Source organism: Nycticebus coucang, chromosome 15, assembly GCF_027406575.1.
Source record: "Nycticebus coucang isolate mNycCou1 chromosome 15, mNycCou1.pri, whole genome shotgun sequence".
Taxonomy (NCBI): Eukaryota; Metazoa; Chordata; class Mammalia; order Primates; family Lorisidae; genus Nycticebus; species Nycticebus coucang.
This window is the reverse complement of record NC_069794.1, coordinates 91,281,160-91,305,562: the sequence shown is the minus strand read 5'-3', so window position 1 is coordinate 91,305,562 and position 24,403 is coordinate 91,281,160. Positions and strand designations below refer to the sequence as shown.

Sequence of the window (24,403 nt, the reverse complement as noted above, 5' to 3'; positions counted from 1 at the left end):
TATGTGGGGAGAGACAAGGGGTAGAGTTCACAAACAATTCTACATTACTTCTTGGGACCATGAACACAGTGAAAACAGGAAGCCCCCAGGACGATGTTCCCCAGGGTCTTCACCCAACAAGACCGTGACAAGCATTCTCACCTGTAGGCAGATAAAGTGCTTGGAGCTTGCCCCTCGCTGTGCTTTATCCTGCCCTCTGACAAAGGGAGGCTGAGAATTGGCCACCATGCCCAGCAGGACATGCAGCCCAGAGCAGTTTGCCCTGCAGGGTTGGCCTCTGTACTTCTCTTACCTTTAACATGTAAATCAATCATAAGTTTCTAGTCATGTAGCTTGGTTGCAACTATTCAAGACTTAGCAAGAAACTACCATTGGAATTATAAAGCAAATACACAGTATAAGCCTGAGGCCTATGTCACCTTACAAATTATCTAAGTGCTTCTTAGAACAATTAAAACATAATTTTGGACTATTAATCACAGTCACCCAATGATTTCCTCTCCAACTGTATGAAAATTCGTGCTATAAGGCAAAGACAACCACTCCTGTTGCCACTGGTTGGGGCCTGGGACACAGACCACTATGCTGTTATCTTGCTCAGGAACAATTGCTCTTAGGTGCCTGAGGGCTATTTACTTTAGCTGAAGGGAGAGAGGGAGATAAATAGTCTTTGAGGGAGAAGCAGTCTGAGAACTGATTTTAGCAGTCTTTAGCAGAGCTTAGCAATCTTTAGCAGAGAGATGCAGTGCAGGAGAAGTGACAGAGTCAGAGTAAGCGGTCCGTGATAGAATGACCTCACTCCGACTGCCTTCTCCTCCAGCCTCTTATGGAGCTGATCTCGTGGCTCTTACACCACAGGCGTAGCAATTGCTGCTGCTCTCCTCTGGAGAGCTCTCTCATGCTTGTTAGGGGAGCTAAATCCCTCCCCACACCCTTTTCACCAAGGTGTTCCCTTATCGAGCTATACAGATGTTCCTTATAACTCTCACTCCTCCTTGCCATATGCTATACGGGCTGCTACAAACCACTAATTCATTTTAATCATACAAGAACATTACAAAGCTGACTATGTTCTTAAAAATAACAGTAGAATACAGCCCTCATTTTTGCTTTTTTTTTTTCCTTTTGTAGCTACTACAGCTTTTCCCTGCTAAGCCTATCCCAACCGTGCAGGCGCTGTTGCAATAATAGTGTTGGGATTCCCAGTGCTTCCAACTGCTGGCTTCCCTGTGAGAAGAGACAGGACTCTCTACGCAATGCCTGGCTGCACCAAGAACCATCAGGCTCTGTTGGAGAGCTTCTTGTGGTTATCAGAGCTGACACTGCCAATGCCCTCTAGTACGTTCATGGGCAGAGGAAACACAATTGTGGAATTCTTCTCGGTGGCGACGGTGGCTAGAGTTTGCAGGTAGCGCAGCTGCAGGGCTATGGGGGACTCAGCCAGCACCATGGAGGCAGACTTCAGAGATTTGGAAGCATTCATTTCTCCTTCTGCTGCAACAACCTAAAAGGAAGGCAATAAAAGAGTTCAGAAAAAGTTTTTGACTGTGGCCAGTGTTCTCCTTTTCTGAGTTGTACTGACGCTTCTCTCCCCGACCTCCACCCCCACACAGCCACCAGTTTCATCTGCTTACTTAGTTGTCAAGGATAAGAGTTTCACATCCTAACGTGATTAGGGAAATTCAAGGCGGTTGTGGGAAGTGAGGAGAGATGTTTTACAAATTATAAGTCCTTGGATTTCGTTTTCAAACAAAAGTAAAAGCACTATCTTTAATTCAAAGGAATACTTAGTATCTGTCCTAGTAATGTTCTTAAAGCACTTAGAGACCCACTACTTTCTGCGTTTGCTTTCAGAGAAGGCTGAAATTCGAGGCCTCTAACTGGTTCTTTTTTGTTTTTGGTTTTTTTCAGTTTTTTACTTATCATAGGAGATGTTCTTTATGCGGTTGCCACCTTAGTCTCACTCTCACAAAGTAAAAATTGTTCTCTCAGCTCTTGATTACACACAGGAGCGAGTGCCAGTCCTGGAAACTCACTGGAAGTCTTCCGAGCACTTTACTCTGGTTTCCGGTCTCAGACTGCCCAGGAGCGCCCGGGAAGGACTCAGCCAGCCCACTTGTGGGCCTTGCTGCACGTGTGCCCAAGTGACTTCTCACCTGTCACCCCCAAGTCCCTGCCTGGAAGCTGCTGGAGCTGAGCAGATAGACCAGATATGAGTAAGGAATGAGGGAAAGAATCACCTTTAACAGCTCACCCATCGGTTTCCCAACAGGGTGCACAGAGAATTCTGATCTCAGCTCCTTTCCCACACTGCAGGAGACCTGTCCACACAGACGTGAAGGCTACAGATCCAGACAGATTTAAGAACACTCGGGGCCAGGGGCAGGGTGCATTTACATTTTGGGTTCTATTTAATCACCTCTGCTTGTTTTTTTTTTGTTTGTTTGTTTTGTTTTGTTTTGTTTTTGTTTTGAGACAGGATCTTGCTCTGTCAGTCCGGCTGGAGTGCAGTGGCCTCATTATGGCTCAGTGTAACGTCAAACCTCTGGGCTCCAGCGATTCTCCTGCCTCAGCCTCCCAAGTAGCTGGGACTGCAGGCACCGGCCTCAATGCCCAGGCATTTCTTTCGGTTTTTGGTAGAGACAGGTTCTCCCTCTCGCTCAGGCTGCTCTTAAACTCCTGAGCACAGACGATCCACCCACCTTGGCCTCCCAGAGTGCTGGGATTACAGCCATGAGCCACGGAGCCCAGCCTTGCTTGTTGTTACCTTTTAATTCAGAAAAGCTTCTCAGTGAGAACTTTGGTGAAAAGGTTGTGAAAAAGAAACTCTTTCTTTAAAAAAAAAAAATGAATAAATAAGTTCAAGCTCTGTCCCTTTTACCCCAACACCAGCTGCCTCGCCCTCCGCGTGAAACCGCACAGCCCTTACCCGGGCTCTGGCCTCCCTCGTGGCCTCTGCCTCAGCTGCCATGGATCTCTGCAGCTGCTGGGGGATCCGGACATCTTTGATTTCCACTCGGGCCACCCGGATCCCCCACAGCTCGGTGGCATCATCCAGTAAAGTCTGTTTCCAAATCAGAGAAAAGACTGATCAGAAGATAGAGGATGTGGTGTAAGTTTTTGACACGTTTTATACTTGCAAGATAAGATAATGTTTTCTTTCTTTTCCTTTTTTTGCATGTAATAGCATTTTAAGTGAGAGAATTTGGGAAGGGAATAGAATTTAACATTCTTGTGGCCCACCTTGTGGAACATAAAGAAGTGAATCTCACAAAGAATTCAGGAATAAAATCTGACAGATCTTTGACTGGGGAGTCTCCCAGCAGGACCCACCCCCCAAACCATCCCTCTGGACAGTGCTTTCAACCTCTTAATCTCATGGCACACTTGACTCTATGGTTAAACTTCTGCAGCACAGTTAAATGATGTCGATAAAAAAAAAAAAAGAATATAATTACTGTGCTTTGAACTTATTGCAAAAATAATTTAATTAATGATCTTTAAAAATCTTTGCGGCACACCTAAGATCCTCTCACTGCTCACGGCTGTGCTGCAGCACCCCCGTTATTGCTGTCTTAGGAGGAACGTGTTTCCAGCTAGATGTGAGTGCATACCCTGAATTTGCTTGTCAATGATATTGAGCCCTCAGCAATGCAGGGGTTTCTCAGCTCCACTTGAATTTTACCCCAGGTTTGGTATTTCCTGCTGGGAATCACTAGGCTCAGTGCTTTAACCTCTCTGGTTCTCAGTTTCCTTACCTATAAAAGGCTTCCCTTCAGTTTGTCATGAGATCTGTAAATAATACATGTCTCTCAGTGCCTAGCAATGAGTGATCAATGTTGTTACTGGGTTCTTTCTTTTTTTTTTTTTGAGACAGAGTCTCACTCTGTTGCCCTGGGTAGAGTGCTGTGGCTCATGGCTCATAGCAACCTCAAACATTTGGGCTCAAGCTATCCCCTTGCCTCAGCTTCCCAAGTAGCTGGGACTACAGTTGCCCGCCATGACACCCAGCTATTTTAAAGAGGATCTCGCTCTTGCTCAGGCTGATCTTGAACTCCTGAGCTCAAGCAATCCACCTGCTTCGGCCTCCCAGAGTGCTAACATTACAGGCATGAGCCATCACACTCGGCCTTATTGGGTTCTTTTTGAAATATTATTTATCTTGCTCTGTTTAATCTCTGTCCTATAGCCACTTTTAACCAAATAGCAAGGCCTGTTTTTCAGAACAGAAACCGCCTAAAGCCAAAGATATGCTTGTCCTTTGTAAAAATTTAAAACCATTGACGACGCCTGGCTGCTAACCTGGAGAGGAAGGATACATTTAGAAACAGCGAGAGAAGGACAGTCCGCCAGAGGGTTGGAGCACAGAGATTGCTCCTCCCACACGGCAAGTGATCCCCTGCCTCTCTGGGGCCCCTGCAGGACCTCAGGAGAAGGCAAGAGCTCACAAGAAGGCAGCTATCTGGGTTGTCAAACTCAGTACAGGGAGTTGCCATGCAGACCCAATACTGTCTCGTAAAAGCTTGAGGCCTTTACTCTACCTCAAGGATGAAAGCAGAGAACAGGAGGGACGGAAGTTGAATTTCCTCCCAACTTCCAGTAAGGAGGCCAGAATCAAAATGCAGGGGATCCAAGAAAATACAGAAGGGTGGATTGTCCATACACTAATGTTCAGGAGATGAGACCGACACCTGCTACATCCTCATCAATGCAATTATTATTATAGTCCCCGAGTTACAAACATCCAGCTGATATACAACTTGCACTTACAAATGGAGGCTATTACAATACATCCCTGGGTTACAAACATCTGATTGACATAGGACTCACACCTTCAAACAGGTAGTAGATAAATGTACCTGTTCCAACTTGCGTACAAATTCCACTTAAGAACAAACCTACAAAGCCTATCTCATGGGTAACCCAGAGACCACCTGTACTCTTAATATCATTAGTGATATTGGTGACATGATGTAAGAATTTCCAGAGATGGCAGGTCCATCATGTCTCAAGTGAATTCTCTTCTAACTTTTATACTCCACTTAAACGTAGAAATATACGGGTTGCTAGAGAAATGACTGCACTTCAGAAGTAATGTAAACTGAAAATAAATCTGATCTCTAACCTCTTCAGAAAAGACTAAAATGTAAGATGTTGATTCCTCAGTTTGAATTCCAAAGAAAATGGATAAGAGGCACAATATCAGCAACTCCCTTCTTCCACCCAGATATTTAAATCTATTCCTATTTCAATCTATTCTAGATAAGTGATATCCCAGATGGAAGCTCCCCTCTCTAGAGCAGTTGAGTGTGTGCACACGGATGGTGCTTTAAGTCGCTGATTTTTGATAAGCGATTATTACCAGTGATAACAAAATGAATGAGTTAGAGTTTCAGGCCATTAATTCTTGGTGTCGTTACCTGGATGCTATGGGCGATCTCTTCTCGTCCAGCTAAAATCTGGGACAAAGTCTGTGTCCCTAAGACGTTTCTCAGAGTGGTCTGAGCCAGCAGAAACGTGGCCTGGTGGACTTCACTGACGTTAGCCACCGCAGAGACAGCACTGTAGATTCTGTAATAGACGACTCCATCCACCTGAGTGGTCACAGAGTCTCTGGTGAGGATCTGTGGGGCAAGAACAGGGCAGAGTCACAGGGTGATGACTTTCACAGCTATCGACAAAGTGACACCAGCCTGAGCACCTTCCCCCACAGAAGGACAGCGTCGGATACTGTCGTGCACTGCAGTCACCTGAATCCTGCCCTGGCCTGAATAGATCATCTGCCTCCATGGGGTGTAGTCTCACCTCCCCTTGAACTTTATCTTAGAGAAATCTCACATCCCATAGGCAAAAGCCGTGGATTTTCCACGGTGAGCATAGGCACTTCCATTTTAAAATGTAATAGCAGAACCTTTCCGGCACTGGGCCACCTCGTGTCTTGTAAACAGAGGTAGAACAACTTGTTTCCCTGATACCTGTCATCTTTCTGATTTGCAGTTTTTAAGACTTGGTGGAGCAGCGCCGCTTTGGAAACATAGGTGGCACCAGAGACCGTATTCTGTCTTCCAGTTAGGCCAGGCCGACGTACCTTTCTAGAGAGGCTCATACCAGCATTTCAGCCCCTGCCCACAGTTTTAGTCTCATTTGGCAAGACCAGGGGCCAGGAGTTTCAGGGGCCACCTGGGGCAACTTAAGCAGGTCCCTGGGGTGTTCAGTTCAGGCTCCCCTTTAGAGTTGAAAAACACTCCGTAATCGTGTGATCCCCCATGCACTGGGAGGATGCAGGTTTTATTTTTGGTAATACATCTTTAACCACCAGTACCTCCTGTGGAGGAATGTTGCAAGTAACTGTTCGGAGGTCAACTTTGACAAACACATCTACGCAGGGCAGGACCAGGATCAAACCTACGAGAAAAAAAAAAAAATTGGTTTTTAAAATTTTGCCCTACTGAAAACAACAAGAAGCATCTCCTAGCTGTGTGGTACATCACAGTCATTGTGCTCCACATTCTTCTCAGATGATCTTCAATATGAACACACACAGCTTCGGGGAACATGGTTTCTTCCCATCTGTCAGTGACTAAAGAAAAGTGGTTGCCTAGGAATCAAAGTCTTTGGGTAGGCAACTAAAGATTCTTGATATTTAATTTTTAAATGTTATTTTTAAAACAAGCTAGTCTTATCCAAGTGTCTAATTTGATATTAATTATGGAAGATATTTTGGAAATGAGTTTTATTATAATAAAGGTACCTAAATACAATATTCACGTAATAGACTTTTGGTCTTGCTTATCAGTTGATTGCCAGCATTCTCTGTCTTTTTGATATTACTGAACGACTATTGAATTAAAATCTTCCCAAGGTCTCAGATTCCCCAAAACCAACATATTGCAGGATTCACCGCTTCTTCATAGCCATGTTCTAGTTCAAATACAATGGCATTCCCAATTGCAAAGACTTTTACTTCTCTCTGAATTGAGAAGTACGGGTTCAGGCTGGGCAGCAGAAGGATGGGTGTAAGACCACTCTCTTGAGGACCCTGAGAATCCTTAACATTCCTCTGGTGAATGTTCTTTCTTGACTTCAAGAGTTTCAAAGATCAGAGTCACAAGGCAGGTCAGCAATGTGGGTCACTAATCCCTTTCTGTTTATTAGGAAGGTGTTGTAAGGCCTTGCATTCCCATTCTTGATTTTGTGGGTGGTGAGGATGCTAATCCTATCTGTGCAGGTTTATTTTTAAAGAACTGCCAGCAAAACCTTTCTGCTCATTCAAAAAACATCATGTCTTTAATTACTATTCTATTTATTTTCTTTAAAAATATGAAATGATAAGGTGGTGCCTGTGGCTCAAGGAGTAGGGCGCCGGTCCCATATGCCGGAGATGGTGGGTTCAAACCCAGCCCCAGCCAAAAACCACAAAAACAAACAAACAAACAAAAAAATATATAAGAAATGATTGTCTACCTAACACCCCAAAATTTTACCCAGCAATGAATTCTCAAGCATAATTATGCTCAGGCCCATCTGAGGCCACTTTATTATGTCTGCAATGCTGGTGGTTTATTTGCTGGTCATCAGTATTGTTCATTTGTTGAACCTTCTGTTTTCCTTCTCTTGATCCTGTCTTTATTATGTTGGCCAATTGGTTAAAGGTTTACATTAACATCTTGTAAACCCTATGAAGTTTTCTTTTGGCTTCTGTTCTCCTTTTTTTTTGGCAGTTTTTGGCCCAGGTCAGTGTTGAACCTACCACCTCAGGTATATGGGGCCAGCACCCTACTCCTTTGAGCCACAGGCGCTGCCCTTGTTTTTGTTTTGAGACAGTCTTACGTCATTGCCTTGGGTAGAGTGTCCTGGTGTCATAGCTCCCAGCAACCTCAATCCTCTTGCCTCAGCCTCCTGAGTAGCTGGGCCTACAGGCGCCTGCCACAACGCTCAGTTATATTTTTAGAAATGGAGTCTCACTCTTGTTCAGGCTGGTTTCGAACTCCTGAGCTCAGATTATCCACCTGCCCTGGCCTCCCAGAGTGCTGGGATTACAGACGTGAGCCACTGTGCCCAGCCTACCCTATGAGTTTTAAACTTGTCCTTTATTCTTTCCAAATGATCAGATATATTACAAATTAATAAAATAAACCTTTTACATCAAAACAAAACAAAACAACTAAAGGTGTTGTGAGGCAGAGGCAGGTGGATTGCTTGAGCTCAGGAGTTTGAGACCAGCCTGAGCAAGAGAGAGATCCCATCACTACTAAAAATAGAAAAACAAGCTGGGCTTTGTGGTGGGTGCCCGTAGCCCCAGCTGCTCAGGAGGCTGAGGCAAGAAGAAGATTGCTTGAACCCAAGAGTTTGAGGTTGCTGTGAGCAATGATGCCGTGATGACACTCTACCCAAGGTGACAGAGTGAGACTCTGTCCAAAAAAAAAGGTATTGTGTTATTGCTTTTGTTTTCAAAACAGAAACAAATTTGGGGGTGGACACCATGTAAAGGCTGGGAATATCTGTAGAAAATGCTTTTAAGGTGCTTTTTTCTTTGGGTCTCTAAACCTTCCTCTCATTCGTGGTAAGAATTACTGCCCAGTTTACTTTCCTTTTTGGTGCCAGGTCACTGTGGTTAAGTTCATGGCCTATAGAACTTGAGGGGGCTACGTCCCTGCCTACTACTTAGTAGCCTTAGGACCAAGGAACTCTTCCGAGCTTCAGTTACCTAACACATACAAGATATTCCGAGCTTCAGTTACACATATAAGATAGTAGTGAATATCAAGCACGATTTAATGTGATGTTGAAATAAAGTACTAAACACAGAGCCAGGTGTGTATTTAATGCTTACAAAGTGCCTGCTCTTGAAGTATTAAAACTTTTATTATTAAAAAAAAACTTTTATTAGTAAAGATAATCAGCCACTTGCAAAAGTGGAGAGGTTTTCCCTTAGCAACTTGGCTTGCTTCCCGCTGCTCCTTATGACGCTGTGAGGTAACTTGTGCACCCCAGAGACGTGTATGACGAGAGTTGTTATCCTGGGACACTTGACAGTTAAATCTTCTGGGAACAAATCATCATATGCCTTCCTCTAGAGTCCTCTAAAGCTATTCTGCTTCTCCTGGATCCAACTTAATTTTAACTTATAATCTTTGACCCAACAGATGGAACATAACTGGGAAACGGTTAACTTTGCTCTCTTTTACCTCAGTTGGACGATGCTAACACTTTGGTTTTGCCGGACTTTTAAGAACATCCATAATAAGTAAATTCTTGCCCTCTTTTTCTTAAGTCTTTCATGAAATTACACAAGTAAGATTATACTCAAAATGGCCAAAGCTTGAAAAGCTTTTCCTTTTGAAGTTTCCCATATGCTTTTCATGGAACAGATACCTGGGAGCCTCCCACTGTTCATGGTCAAGATCAGGACACACAGTGAGAGCGCTGTGGTGCATAAGAAGGTTCCTGCCCCCACAGTTTGCACAGTCGCAAAGAGAATAGTTTCTTCAAATAAACCATAATAGGAGGGAGAAAGCAAGTGTTATACTGTTTTTCAGGAGCCTTCTAAGACACTGTTTTTGTTAGCCCCTCCCTTCAAGAACATTAGAATTAACCACCCCCCAAAATTTTTGAGCCAAAACAAATATTAGCAATTTCATGTGGTTCAACAAAATATAAACAGTCATGAATATCAAATCAATATCTTACTTCCAGGGCATTACATCCCCACCCCCACCCCTTGCCAAAAATAACAAAACAAAATCTTTTTATAGAATGATTAACTTGGAATATTGTTCTTTCTAAAGTTGTAGATACTGGATGGAAATTGATACTAGGTGTTAGAAAGCCTGAAAACTTACCTTTACCTCCAAGTGCAAAGATAATCCTAGGTAACTCATCAAACCTACGTTGGCCCCAGATTCTTTGTTTTCAAAACCAGGAGATTTAACAGAAAGAGTTGCCCAATGGCTCCCAGCTCTGTCTTTATACTAATCTACTTGCCAGGAGAGGCAATTACCCTCTGTTTTTCCATTATCCTTTCCAAAGAGAATCAAAAACCAGCTCCTGGAATACCTCCCTGATAATCACCATTTACTCTCTCCGCTCACTCCTTTCCGTTCTCCTAGCGGCCCTGGTAAGACCCAGTGTTCCTTTGCTTATTCCCTGAACCTCTCAAAGGAAGGGTTAGGAAACGGGGTTCGCATCTCCAAACTGTCAAACTGGTGGTTCCTGCCACCAGCTTTCACAATAGGGCAACTTCCTTCTATTGCACAGAAAGGCCAGAGTGCCAGCTTCCAGTTGGTTTTCTTTGATCTCAATCAAATGGACCTCAATTCGTTTGTCCCTTCAGCCCCAGGGACAACATCAGAGGTAGCAGCGGTAGGAACAAGTGCTGCTGGTCATTGGCAGGGCCAGCCAGTGTCATACCTGGGCCTTTGGCCTTGTTAGCTTGGATGCGTCCCAGTCGGAATACAACAGCGCGTTCGTACTCCTTAATGATCTAAGAGAGCAAGGGAGAGCTTTTATTCTTAATGGTTCATCAGTTCACGGGAAGAGCCCAGTTTATTTCCCAGGATACTACCTTTAAGCACATCCATATGGAGACGGGAAAGGTAATGATCATCAACAGGAAAGACAGGGAAAACAGAAGCCAGCCGCACACGCCAAGCCCCTTGTTGTTAATGCCTGGGGAATGAGGAGGAAGCAGACCTGTGAGCAATGCGGTTCTCAGAGAAGCCTGCCAGCTGCGTGGGGAGAAGCCTGCAGACCGCGGGGCAGGCCTGACCCGCCGGGGGAGGCGCCCAAACCTGCCCCCACCTGCAAAGGCAGTTACGCACACACCCCAGTGTTTACTCAGGCATGCCGGGTTTTAGACATTAAAGCTGACCAGTCCTGTCCAAGAAGAGTCCCGTAGCAATTAACAGCAATAGTTGTCACTACTTTTATACAGGGCTGTCACACTTTGTTATTCTCAAACTACATGAAACAATATTTCTCAAAATGTAAAGTCCCAAAGCTACAGACGTTGGTGAGGGTGTGGGACTTCAAATTAATACAGCCTTTTGGAAAGAAGTATGGAGACTCCTCAAAGAGATAAAAGTAGATCTTCTATTTGATCCCACAATCTAATTACTAGGTAGCTACCCAGTTTAAAAAAACAATCATTTTACCTTAAGTATATCTGTACTCCATTTATTTAGCAGCTCAAATCACAATTGCCAAAACATGGAATCAACCCAAGTGTCCATCAACTCATGAATGGATTGATTGTATTCCAGGGAATACTATTCAGCCATAAAAAGGTGGAAATTTTACACTATTTGTATTTAGCCAGATGGAGCTGGAGAACATTCTTCTTAATAAAGTATTTCAAAAATGGAAAAACAAGCATGTATAACAATGTACTCAATACTAATTTGAAACTAGCAGATAAACAACTCCAGGCCCACACCAGAGGAAAAACACAATTAAATTCAAGAAGGGGAGAGAAAGGAAGGGGGGAGGGGGTCAATAAATCCCCACCTAACAGATATAAGGTAGGGGTAATAGGGCACACCTCCTGGATGAAGGACTCAAATATAACTGGGACTTTCCTAATAAAAGCAAACAATGTAACCTAATCATATGTACCCTTATATTAATCCAAAATTTAAAAAAAATAAGTAAACAAATAAAGCTTTTAAAAAGGTGATCTGCACCAGAATCATCAGATTATCAGATTTCTATTCTTACGTGGGTCATTACAAAAGTTTTGAGATACACAAAAATTAAGAAACATAATATCCACGGGGACAGACACAAGTGAAGCCCTCCCAGCAACGCGAGAAGCCGGGCAGGGTGAAACTTGCACAATTGAGTCAGAAAGGACGCTGCCCACTGTTTCTTGGAAGTGAAATAATAGACCATAACACTGCCTGTCTCAAAACTTTTGTAGTGACCCATGTATTTTACAGACGGGTAAGTATTCCAGGGACTTGTCAAACCTTGATATTTGACATTTCTGACTTTTCATCGGATTTCCAATAACATGTTATTAGCAAGAAGCATTTTAGCAGAGGCATTTTGGCTTAATGAATATTGCCTCCTCATAATAATATGCGACTGAGTTCAAATCCTACCTCAAATTGTACAGCTTTAATCTCATCGGTTACATAATTTCTCAGGTCCCAGAATTCCTGTTTGTAAAACACGTGTGTCTGGCCAACCCTTTTATTTTAGAATTCTTTTTTTTTTTTTTTGTAGAGACAGAGTTTCACTTTATGGCCCTCGGTAGAGCGCCGTGGCCTCACACAGCTCACAGCAACCTCCAACTCCTGGGCTTAGGCGATTCTCCTGCCTCAGCCTCCCAAGTAGCTGGGACTACAGGCGCCCGCCACAACGCCCGGCTATTTATTTTAGAATTCTTAATAGTCACCATTTTACCTCCTTTTCCATTCTTGTTGCTTCTTTTTTTTTGTTTGTTTGTTTGTTTTTATTAAATCATAACTGCGTACATTGATATGATCATGGGGCATCATACACTCGCTTCCTAGACCATTTGACGCATTTTCATCACAATGGTTAGCATAGCCTTCCTGGCATTCTCTCAGTTACTGTGCCAAGACATTTACATTCTACCTTTACCAAGTTTCGCAAATACCCCTGTAAGATCTTGTGGCTTCTTATCCTCTGTTTCTTCACAACCACCCTATTTTCATGCCAGGGGCCCCCCAGTTGATTCACACTCTTCGTACACAAGCATGAGAACTAATTCTATGTCCTGGGTCTCCCCAGGTCTCCCCATGAACACCACGTGCTGCCTCAGTCTCGTTAATGCCTTTAGCATCCGCTCTGCCGCCCAAGGTGGAGACTGGCGTCTCACCGCCCGTCCTGCCACAGAAGTCACTAAGCCAAAATGATCCCACCTCAAATCCAGCCCCAGGTATCCACCTCACCGCTGCTCATTCTTTAAGGACTGAGTCAAAGGCAGGAATATTTAGGAGAGTTCTAAGCTTTTGCTCTTGCAAATGGTGTTCTGATGAATGTTTTCTACAGGTATGTTTTTGTGCCCTTATGTCAGATAAATTCCTGGCAGTGGACATGATGGGTCAAAGGGCTTAGTGTTTACCATTTTGATAAATAGTAAATACCTGTCCTAGTTGGGACCAACCTCTGCTCTTACAAACAGCATACATGTGCCTGTTTCCACATGTCTCTCCCTTTGTTAGATAATTCCAGTCTCTTCAATTATCACATTCTGATAGGTGAAAAGTATCTGCATTTTAGATCTGTATTTAATGTTAAAAACTTTTGAGTGCAGATGTTCTTTCATAGGCTCTAAATAAATATAAAAATATATTCTGGACAATAAAAACTTACCTAAATACTCTGTAGTTTAAATTCCTAAAATATGGCCTTGCAAAGCCTCAGTCCACACTGACAGGGGTCAGACCATTATCCTACAGGACAGACAGCTGGCGCAGTCTCACAGCATCTGTGCTGTGTTTTCTATAGTAGCGATTTTAATATTAATAACACAGCCCAATAACAGCAGTCCCCAGGTTACAAACATCTGATTTACATGCAACTTGCACTTATAAATGGAGGCTGTTATAGGTTATAGGTAAATGTACCTGTTCCAACTTACACAGAAATTCAGCCTAAGAACACGCTTACGGAACCTATCCTGTTTGTAATCTGGAAACTGCCTGTACAAACACTTAGACCCATTCTTCTGTAATTATACGCCTGTATCTACATTCAGAAAATACTCGGCTTTGGTGTGTAGATTTTATTTTGTGATTAGTGGCATCCACTGCCTCTAAGTTTCTGCTTTTAACTTAATAGACTTGGCACGTATTTGCATGTCACGACCTGCTCACCCACCTCAGTCTTCTCACACTCTACCATCCTACCCCTGGGTCTCTGTTTACTTACTGTTCTCCCGGTGGTCAACATTACCAACATTCTCCTTTCACAAACAAGACTGTGGTAACTGCATACAAGTGTCTCATTGGGTCCAACACACTTTACTGATAGAAGTTGGAGAAGGCAGCCAGTCCCTGCCACCTTCAGGGTGCTTCCCCTCAGCTGACACTGTGCTATTTGGTATTCAGAAACCTTGGGGTGTTCCGGGCTGATTTCAGCAATGCGGCATACACAGGCAGCTGTGAGCCCAACAAGGATGCCGGCTCTACTCAACCAGAGCTAAGCCCTGGAGTACATCTGTACTCCATGTATGTAGCAGCTCAATTCACAATTCCTCAGTAGCCACAGCCTTAACGACAGCTTTATACGCAAGCATCTGTCACAGAGAAAATTGCCCTGACTTGACTGTACTCCTCCAGAGTTCCGGCAAGCCCTTTCTTCGTTACCATATGTGTGAAGCTGTCCTCTGTTGGGGACTAAACATGCTGAAAGAGGCCAGAGATGGGGGTGTGATTAGTTTTCCAAGATGTGCGACCAGGAATCACGCAGGTGCTGCTGCTGAGAGAATTTATGGAGCCCGGGGGTTCTCATTAGCTGCCAGTTAAAGGGGGGCTAGGAGTGCAGTAGTCACCTTCCTTGCAGGCTCCCCAGCTCAGCTTCATGAGCACTGCACAACTGGGGTTGGGGGAGCCATGGGGGACCCACAAAGCACTGCCTTTTGCAGCTTCCAAGTAAGCAAACCTTTCAGACAGCTTTCCCCTCTCTCCACCCCTCCTGTAGTTAGAACCAGATGCTGTGCTGAGACTGGATTTGAGGATTACAATTCGGACCAAAGGATACCCTGGGATTGTGTTAGAGGGTCTTTGGATGTGCCCCACTCTGCCTGTGTTTCAACCTACACAAGGTTCAGAGGGGAAGATAAAAGGAAAAAGGGGCTACACAATTTCTTTGTTAGTCACTAAGTCCTGATCACATCTAATTAGTTGTTTTAACAAAATCCAAAAATATGTATTTTCTGTGGACAATTGTCATAGAACCCAAGGCCATTATTCCATGCTCACTTCCTGGTAGAGAACTGGATTTTCCCGCCCCCAATAGATACCGCTGGTTTCTCATTCATTCATTTCATTAGTATTTTAGTAGTTATATGCCAAGCACTGTGACTGAACTGAGAATACGAAGGAGAATAAGATGGGGAGGTTGCCATCAAGAGTTCAAACCTAGGAAGGAAAGAAAGGATCAGCAAGACATAGAAGCAGATTAAGTTCTAAGAAGCAGACAAGGACAACTCCCTGCTGCTGGGTGAGACAAAGAACATTCGAATATCCAGTGGGCACTTTCCTTTTCATCTGCAAAGGGACAGCAGCCCAGGACCACTGCAGGAGAGGCTCAGGATCTCCAGACTTCAGAGACAACCCAGGCCAGCCCTTCATTTTGCAGCCAGAAAATTTCCTGTTAGTGGTGTCATCATCATCTTAATCTCTTTAAGTAAAGTGGGTCCCACAAGTTCCACAAACCAACACTAATTTCTGTCTACCTTTATTGACTTAGGCAGTGAGACAAAACCAAGCTTCCCTGGTAAGGATCGTGCCCCTGGGCATTGTTCCTGGTGCTTAGATACAGCTCTTTGCATCAGAGGAGACGCACAGACCCTTTAGGGCCTGGCGTAAACACGCAAAGCAGTATTTCTTCCGTGCGTGAGGCCAAGAAGTAGGAGAGAATATTCCAAGTCGCCAGCCCCACTTGAATGACACAATTGGTAACAAATGCTAGGAATTAAGACAGCCTGGGTGACTTAGTTGCATACGTCGCAACTTTGGCTTAGTCAATAGTATTTAAATATTAGATCAATACCACATAAAATATTTGACCACAAAACTGTGTTACATTAATAGTCATTTCCAGTCTTAGCAGAAGTAACTGTTTTGGTTATTTAAAACTATCAAAATAGAACGATGTACATTATTCACCAGGGAAACAAAGTTCAAAACCACAATAAGATACTAAGACCTAGCTGCCAGAACAGCAAACATTAAAGACTGATAATACTTGGGTGGCGCCTGTGGCTCAAAGGAGTAGGGCACCGGCCCCATATACCAGAGGTGGCAGGTTCAAACCGAGCCCCGGCCAAAAACTGCAAAAAAAAAAAAGACTGATAATACCACATTTTAGTGAGGTTATGAAGCAACGGGAGCTCTCGGATGTGCTGCTGAAAGTGCAGATCTGGAAAATCATCTGAAAAACGATTTGGAAGTTTCTACTAAAGCTAAACCTAGGCGACTTCCACTTGGGCTCCCCCAGCTGCCACCAGAGGTCCTGTCCTCCCTCTTCTGTTTGCCCTCTTTTGCTCATCACGCTTATCAATCTTTCTCCCAGTTCACAAACTCTATCAAGTCACTATGTCACTTAAAAAAAAAAAAAAAAACAACAGCTAAACATACAGCTCCTCAGGGACTTAGTATTCAATTTCTAAGTAATGCCTAAGAGATGAGTGCCGAGGACAGCAAAAAGCAGATTCAAGAATCTTCAGTGCGATTTTTACTTATAAAAGTCAAGAGGCTCGGTGCCTGTGGCTCGGTGCCTGTAGCTCAGTGGGTAGGGCGCCATTCACATACACCATTGCTGGCAGGTTTGAACTCGGCCTGGGCCTGCTAAACAACAATGACAACTGCAACAAAAAAATAGCTGGGTGTTGTTGTAGCCCAGCTCCTGTAGTCCCAGCTACTTGGGAGGCTGAGCATTGTTAAACAAGAGAATTGCTTAAGCCCAAGAGTGTGAGGTTGCTGTGAGCTGTGACGTCAGAGAACTCTACTGAGGGTAACATAGTGTGACTCTGTCTCATAATAAAATAAAATTAAAAAGTCAAGAGATAAAGTGTGGCCCAAATCCATCAAGAGTATAACAGGTAAATAAAGCTGATGGATGTTCACACAAAGGGATTTTACTCGGCAAGAAAAAAAGACAAAACTGCCACTTGCAAACTACAGGTGAGTTTCACGAATATGACACCGAGCAAAGCCTTACACAAGAGCGCTCTGACCCCATGGCAAACAGTCTGTACTGTACCATCTGTCTTACAGCGTGTGACTCCATCCAGGAACAGCATTATGATGTTTGAGGTGAGAGCAGCAGGCCTTGCCAGGTGCTGGGGCTGTGGGGGGTTGGGGTATGAAGCGGGATGGGACTGCAGGGGGACTTTTGAGGTGCTGGTGTGTTCGCTAGGTTCATATAGGTGGTGACCACACTGGCTGACACGTGAATAAAGACAAAGCAAGTCAGAAAAACAAAACCTATTTATTCTGAACCTGCTGTACAAAGGGAGTCAGCCACCATCGCTTCCGTTTCGGCAGAGACTGGAGGGCAGAGGAGTGGAAGGCCTTAGAGGAGGCAACAAGGGGAGGCTGAGGTCGGGGAAGGCGGGTTCGGCCAGGGGAGCTGCGCCTCCCATGTGATTGGCTGGCGAGGGCACATCTGCCTTTCCCTGGTTGGTCCTAACTTGGAAATAGGGAGAAAATTGGGGAAGCTGCCAGTTATTAATCAGATCGTAGCCGTTTCAGGCGGATCCTCACAGCAGTTACTGTTTGGCTTCCAGGATTGTTGCTGGAGATAACGACCTGGCTTCCTGCCAGGCTGCTTCCCGCACTGGTGTCCTGGGGGTTCACTGCAGGCGAAGGAGCTGGTTTCCCAGGCAGGTTGCAACAAGAGGCCTGTGTGATCTAGTCACTGTCTGTTCATATATTCAGTCTCGCAAACCAAACACTTAAGACTTGGGTGCTTGGCTGCCTATTCGTTTTTTTTTTTTTTTTTTTTTTTCGTAGAGACAGAGTCTCACTTTATGGCCCCCGGTAGAGTGCCATGGCCTCACACAGCTCACAGCAACCTCCAACTCCTGGGCTTAAGCAATTCTCTTGCCTCAGCCTCCCCAATAGCTGGGACTACAGGCGCCGGCCACAACGCCCAGCTATTTTTTGATTGCAGTTCAGCCGGGGCCGGGTTTGAACCCGCCACCCTCCGCATATGGGGCAGGTGCCTTACCGACTGAGCCACAGGCGCCGCCCTGCCTATCCGTTATACTAATGGATTGAGCATCCCTAATCTGAAAATCCAAAATCTGAAATGCTGTAAAATTCAAAACTTTTTGAGCACTGACATGAGGTTCAAAGGTCACGCCCAGAGGAATGCTCATTGGAACATTTGAGCTTTCAGATTTTCAGATTAGAGATGTTCAACTGGAAAGTATAATACAGATATTCCAAACTCTGAAAAAATCCAAAATCCAAAACACCACTAGTCCCAAGCATTTCAGATAACGGGTACCCAACCTGTACCTCAAACAATTGTTTAAAGAAAGACCAGAATAGGTGAGATGAGGCTAGTGTGCAAATGGAAAATTCTCTGCTTGCTCGGCCTTCTCAGGGAGTGGAAAACCCTCTGCAGAGCCGGCCAGTGAGGAGGCAGGAGCCAGCCTACAGCAGGGATGAGAGGACAGCCCTGACCTGTCGGCTACAGGTAACTCAGTCACCTCCACCTGAGAGTGAAGGGACAACTCACTAGTCACCAAACCTGGTGAAGCCGTCCTTTCCTCCCCTGGAGTGTGATTGTAATGACAGTAATAGCTAGTCATGAGGCTTGGGTGAAATAATACACTTAAAGAAATGGTTTGGGTTTGACACTTTCTGCAAATAGAGATAATTTTCCCACTTTCTTTTGTAAGTAGACACCTTGTATTTTCTTAGACCAATCACTCTGGCTAGAACTTTCCATACAATGGTGAATAGGAGAAGTGAAAGTGAGTATCCTTCACTTACTCCTGATCTTAGAGTAAAACCTATCAGTATTTAATCATTGAGTATTATTTTGCTGTGGATTTGTCAAATTTGATATTTGTTATTTTAAAGTAGCTTCCTTGTATTCATAGGTTTTTGAGTGTTTTAAAAAGATGTTAACTGTGCACCAAAGAAGATGACATGAGATTTTTTTGTTACATTAATGTGATTTTCATATGTTGAAACATAATTACAATCAGCAATGAATGCCACCTGAGCATGGTGTATGATTCCCCTCAAAATGCCACTAAATTGGTTTGTTACTCTTCTATTGTAGATTTTTCTGTCAAAGTTCATAAAAAATATGGTTTTATAAAAAAAAAAAAAAAAGAAAAAGAAATGGTTTGGGTTTCCACAGCAGGAAAAAGGAGAGGCTTCCCCAGGGGAAAATAAAAAGTGTATGGAGCGAGAACCGTCACGCTCCCTGGGCTTGAGGATGAGTGTTAACACTCTCTCTCCCTCTCTCTGTACTCACTTCCAATCCTGCGAAGATACAGTCAGTGAAATAGAAATTTAGCAACTTCCTCATGGGCGGCGCCTGTGGCTCAAGGAGTAGGGTGCCGGCCCCATATACTGGAGGTGGTGGGTTCAAACCCAGCCCTGGCCAAAAACTGCAAAAAAAAAAACCAAAATTTAGCAACTTCCTGGTTCTTTCTCTAGAGAATCAGAGACTTTGAGCATCAAACTGGAACCCTAGAGTGAAGCCCTAGAGGTAAACACTATCCTTTCATCCCCTGTAATTCATCTGCTCGCCTGCCTTTTTCTCTAATACCCACACAGGTTGCATTAAGAAATATGTTTCAGTCTTAAAAGAAAAGATGGAGACTTTATGTCTTTTATGTTTACATGGATGGAGCTGGAACATATTCTTAGTAAAGTATCTCAAGAATGGAAGAAAAAGTATCTACTGTACTCAGTACTATCATGAAACCAATATATAATCACCCACACTTCCATATGAAAGAAAAAACACAACTATAGCCCAGGCTGAAGGAGGCAAGAGGAGGGGAAGGGGAGACGGGGGAGGGGGGATGGAGGGAGGGTAACCGGTGGGACCTCACCTATGATGCATTTTGTAAAGGTACATGTCAAATCTATTAAGTATGGAGTATAAATGTCTTGACACAATAATTAAGTGAAGGCTATGTTAACCAGTTTGATGTAAGCATTCCAAATTGTATATAAAATCAGCACATTGTACCCCATAAATGCATTAATATATACAGCAATGATTTAATTTTAAAAAAGAAAGAAACACTTTCCAGACAAGTGCAGAGTCGCTGACAGGGAACATAGCGCTGCTCAAGACGAGCCCTGACTCCGGCAGTCATCACCAGCTCCGGGGAGGGAGCTTGTTTGGATGCAAAGGCTTGAGCCCCACCCAGACCTAAAGCCTGAGACCTCCCAGGGACAGGGCTCAGGAATCGGTGCTTTAACAAGCTCTTCAGAAACATTCTTTCGAATATTAATTTTGAGAAGAGCATCTACGATTTAGGCCATCTAGAGCCCGATTGACTTTAACTCTTATAAAAGGGAAGAAAGGAAAAAAGAGGGCAGCAAAGAAGGTCAAAAGCTAATAGGCAGCAGTGTGCTGTAAATGTCTAACAACCGGGTCTCTGTGGAGGGAAGCCCTAATTCCCAGCATTTCCATGCTGTAAATCAGGGGTGTCCAACCGGCAGCCTCTGGGCTGCACGCTGATTTTGTGAGGACTGTTTTGGCTTCACATATGGGATCACATATCATGAAAAGTACACACGGACCTTTTCTTTTTGCCATTTGCCAGTCAGCTTTTTTTAGTGTTTGTGTACTTAATGTGTGTCCCAAGATAACTCTTACCTTCTGATATGCAGCAGAAAAGAAAAAAGACTGGACACTATTTCCCCCAAAGGTGATTTGAATGTGCCTTTGTGATGTCATGAGCTTGGAGTTAGGAAGAGGCGGCACGCAAGGCCAGCAGCCACACACACCGACCACCTAAGGCTCCCAGTGGAGGTGATAACAAGGACTGTCACTCGTATAATCCCCTCGCCATTTGTAAATGAAACTGTCTTTACTGCTTAAGGTACTGAATAACACTGTCCAAGCTGAAGATGACCAAGGGCAAACTTATCCCACAAATCTCAGAGAATGGTCCAAACTTCCTATCTCGCAAATGCCAAACGCTTATGGAAATACAGCCCAAAGCACAGGAAATCAGTTATAAGATGTAACCCTGTTACATTTAACTGTAATCAGTTAAATTACATTATAACTGTAATCAGTTATAAAATGTAGCTCTGTTCATTCTTCGCTAATGCAAGTTCTTCACTGTATTAAAAAAATCAAAACCAAGGTAACTCGTGAGAGCTTTCAAACGTTTCACTGGTGACACAGCCTCAATCACGCCTTCCACCCAGCTGATGTCTTAACCTGTTAAACTGGAAATTAGCTTTTCTCATGAAACTTCTTGTCTAAAAAGATAAGGAAGGGTACTCTTGAAGAGACCTCCCACTTGCATTACTAAATGATGTAATTACTGCCTCCAGCATGTCAGTGCTGCTCCGTCTACTTTGAGAAGAAAGTTTCTGGTGACGAGTGGCTTGTGTCTGTCATCCCAGCACTCTGGGAGGCTGAGGCAGGTGGATCGCCTGTGCTCTAACCAGTCTGAGCAAGCGTGGTTGCAAGAGTGGCTTCCTTCTCTACTAAGAATAGAAAAACTAGCCGGGCATTGTGGTGGGTGCCTGTAGTCCCAGCTACTCGGGAGGCTGACTGGGGCAGGAGGATCACTCGAGCCCAAGAGTTTGAGGTTGCTGTGAGCTCTGATGCCACGGCACTCTACTGAGGGCAACAAAGTGAGCCTCTGTCTCAAAAAAAAGTTTTCTTTGCAATTCAGATAAATGTCTGTAATGTATTTTTTCTTTTGCAAATTAATAATGCCAAATGTGTTATTTCTTACTTGTACTACGGCTTCTTAGGCAACATAAGGCACAGAGCACAGGTTAGGTCACACAGACACACACATGAGCACACACTCACACCAGCATCATTGAGGTTCTCTGGACAAGTCTTTTTAACTCTCCAAGAGTCAGCTTTCTCACCTGCAAAATGCGATCATAAGAGGACCTTCCTCAGAATTACTGTAAGATTTTAAATGATAAATACCAGCAAAATGCTGTGTGATACGTCACAGTCGTTACTGCGAAGGATGGCAGTTGTACTTATGGGCTGTGCCTTCTCTGTACCATCAAACATGATACAGCTCAAGCCAGCTTTTCTTTTTAATCTTAGCATCATCGGATGGTATTTGCACATGGAGAAAAGTCAGGCTCTGTACAGTATTTTTGCAATTTGATGCTAAAAATACGAATACAAAAATAAACACCAACACTATCTAAAACTCAAGGAGAAAAATAAGTATAGCCTACTAAGAAGCAAACAAAACTAGCAGAATCAGTGAATCCAAAATCTTGGGCTCTAAATGAAATGAAAGCCAATTTCAGTAAGTACATCCCTCACCTGCTCTGTTACTCTTCATAATGCTCCAACTTCTTTTTTGCTCCATACAGTGTGTCCTGAAAGTCAGCCATAAAGTTGCCATACAAAGGGAAAATGGTAGCCAACTGTACCTTTATTTACAGAATATTTATCACAAAATTTTGCAAAGAAGTGGCAGTGTGGAGAATATTTTGTAAATATTTTGTAACATTTTGTGATGACTATTCTGGAGATAAAGGTACCTTTAGCTACCATTTCCCATTTTGGCTGTGTAGAGAGACTTCATGGGTGACTTTTGGGAAATGCTGCAGGTGTAAAACAAGCTTCAGACAGGAAAAAGGAACTCACCCACTAAATTCTCTTTATCCTGCTTCTCAGGCGAAGACACCCCAGAATCCATCTCATTCTTGAGGAGTTTTTATACTTGGCAAATTTTCATGGGTTTGGAGCCAAGCCCAGACTCAAGGTAGCGACTCAGATGAGCTTAGGAGAGGGGAGTGGAGACAGTGTGAGAGGGCGAGAGCAGTGCCTTCTCTTTAGTGAAAACTCCAAGGAGTAGTTACCCTGGTGAAGGAAGCCTGGTAACACAAACAAAAAGGCTTTTTTCTTGCGTCCAGCCTGCCTTAGTCAGTTAGAGAAAAATTGAAAGAAAAAAAAAATGTGATCTCCTAGTGGTATTGCTTCCTGCAAAATACCATTATGCAACTTTCTGCGTCATTTATACTTTATAAAGTACGTCTGTGGGGCTCACTTGCTTTGTTCACCACAATGAACTGTCTGTTACATAGAGCAGGTCTATCCATCCTTATGCTTCAGATGAGGAGATTGAATCCAGTTAATTCTACACACCAAAGTGAGTGGTCATTTGAAATTCACATCTGATCATGTCACCATCCTGCTTGAAATAGCCCAACACTGCCAATGGATAGTATGGTAAAGATTAAAATCTGAAGTGTCCTACAAGCCCCTGCTGGTCTGCCCTCCCTCCTCACTTGTGATGTGACCTTCACTTTCTCAAAGACGGGCCCCATTGTCTTCTATCAGTCCCTCCAAAGCTTTAGGTGTCTTCTTGCCACGGGGCCTTTGCACTTGTTATCATATGCATAATTTTTTGGTTTCTATCTATTTCTTCCCCTAGGCCAGGGCATAGCAAACTAAAGCCGGCCAACCAAATTTCGGCTGCACTCTGGGAGGCTAAAGCAGGTGGATTGCCTGAGCTCAGGGGTTTGAGACCAGCCTGAGAGTGAGTGAGACCCCTTCTCTTCTAAAAATAGAAAAACTGGCCAGGCCGCGTGGTGAGTGCCTGTAGTCCCAGCTACTTGGGAGGCTGAGGCAAGAGGATCACTTAAGACCATGACTTTGAGGTTGCTGTGAGTTATGACAAGCACAGCACTCTACCAAGGGTGACAGAGTGAGACTGTGTCTGAAAAACAAACAAACAAAAAACCCCTAAGGTCCTATATTTGAGAAAGGGCTTTGCATGTGTGAACTGTTATCATTGGCAAATCATTCATGTAGCAAATAGCTATCGAACACCAAAACCAGGTGCCCGCGTTGTTTTAATTGCTGCATGGAAATTCACAGTGTAAGCCAGGGGTTAGCAAACTTTTTTGTAAAGGGACAAAGTAAACATTTTAGGCTTTGGATCCTATAAGTCTCTGTTGCAACTATTCAACTTTGTAGGTATAGTGCAAAAGTGGTTATAGACAATAAAGAAACAAAGGGCATGGCTGTGTTCCAATAACACTTTATTTCCCCGAAACAGGTGTTCCAAGTATGAGCCCCTGTGCCTGACCCAGACCCTTAGGTTCTGGTCCTAGGCTTCCCTCTTTCATCACACCACTGAGAATGAAAGACAATCTCGAGCTTATCCCAATACTGAAAACACCACTCTTACAATTTTCTGATGTTCAGCTCTCTCATGTCATTACCTGGAGTGATGTTTTGTTTTCCTTTGCACATTACTGTACTTACTGTATTATATTAGTCTGCTAAAACAACACAAAACTCTCTGCTCTCTCCCTGGTCTTCTCCCAACAACCTCATTATTTTCTTCTTAGAAACTTCATCTTTAAAAATTGCCCAGGTTGTGGGTTACTTTTGCCAAATCCTTGGTAATCTTAATTGCCTTCTCCACAAACTCACATTGCAGTTAATAACCATGGCTGCCACCCGCAGTAGGTAATGATGAGAATTCATACAGAATATCTGA

The 24,403-nt window shown here is 43.8% G+C and overlaps 1 protein-coding gene across 1 annotated transcript; it reads right to left on the bottom strand.

Moving 5' to 3' along the window:
- Positions 1-1,097: 1,097 nt before the first annotated feature.
- STOML3 (stomatin like 3) lies at positions 1,098-22,699 on the bottom strand. The gene is made up of 7 exons (XM_053563770.1): positions 22,540-22,699; positions 10,565-10,668; positions 10,411-10,483; positions 6,323-6,405; positions 5,421-5,624; positions 2,930-3,064; positions 1,098-1,504 (listed from the first exon to the last, which is right to left on the bottom strand). The coding sequence occupies exons 1-7, from the start codon at positions 22,589-22,591 to the stop codon at positions 1,280-1,282; spliced, it is 876 nt and encodes a 291-aa protein (XP_053419745.1). The 5' UTR covers positions 22,592-22,699; the 3' UTR covers positions 1,098-1,279.
- Positions 22,700-24,403: the final 1,704 nt, after the last annotated feature.

Coding starts and splice junctions, on each gene's coding strand:
- STOML3 (XM_053563770.1), bottom strand. CDS start 22,591: ATGGATTCTGGGGTGTCTTCGCCTGAGAAGCAGGATAAAGAGAATTTA. Junction 10,669..22,539: donor GGATAAAGAGAATTTAGTGG/GTGAGTTCCTTT, acceptor CTCATTCCCCAG/GCATTAACAACAAGGGGCTT. Junction 3,065..5,420: donor AGATCGCCCATAGCATCCAG/GTAACGACACCA, acceptor ATTTGGAAACAG/ACTTTACTGGATGATGCCAC.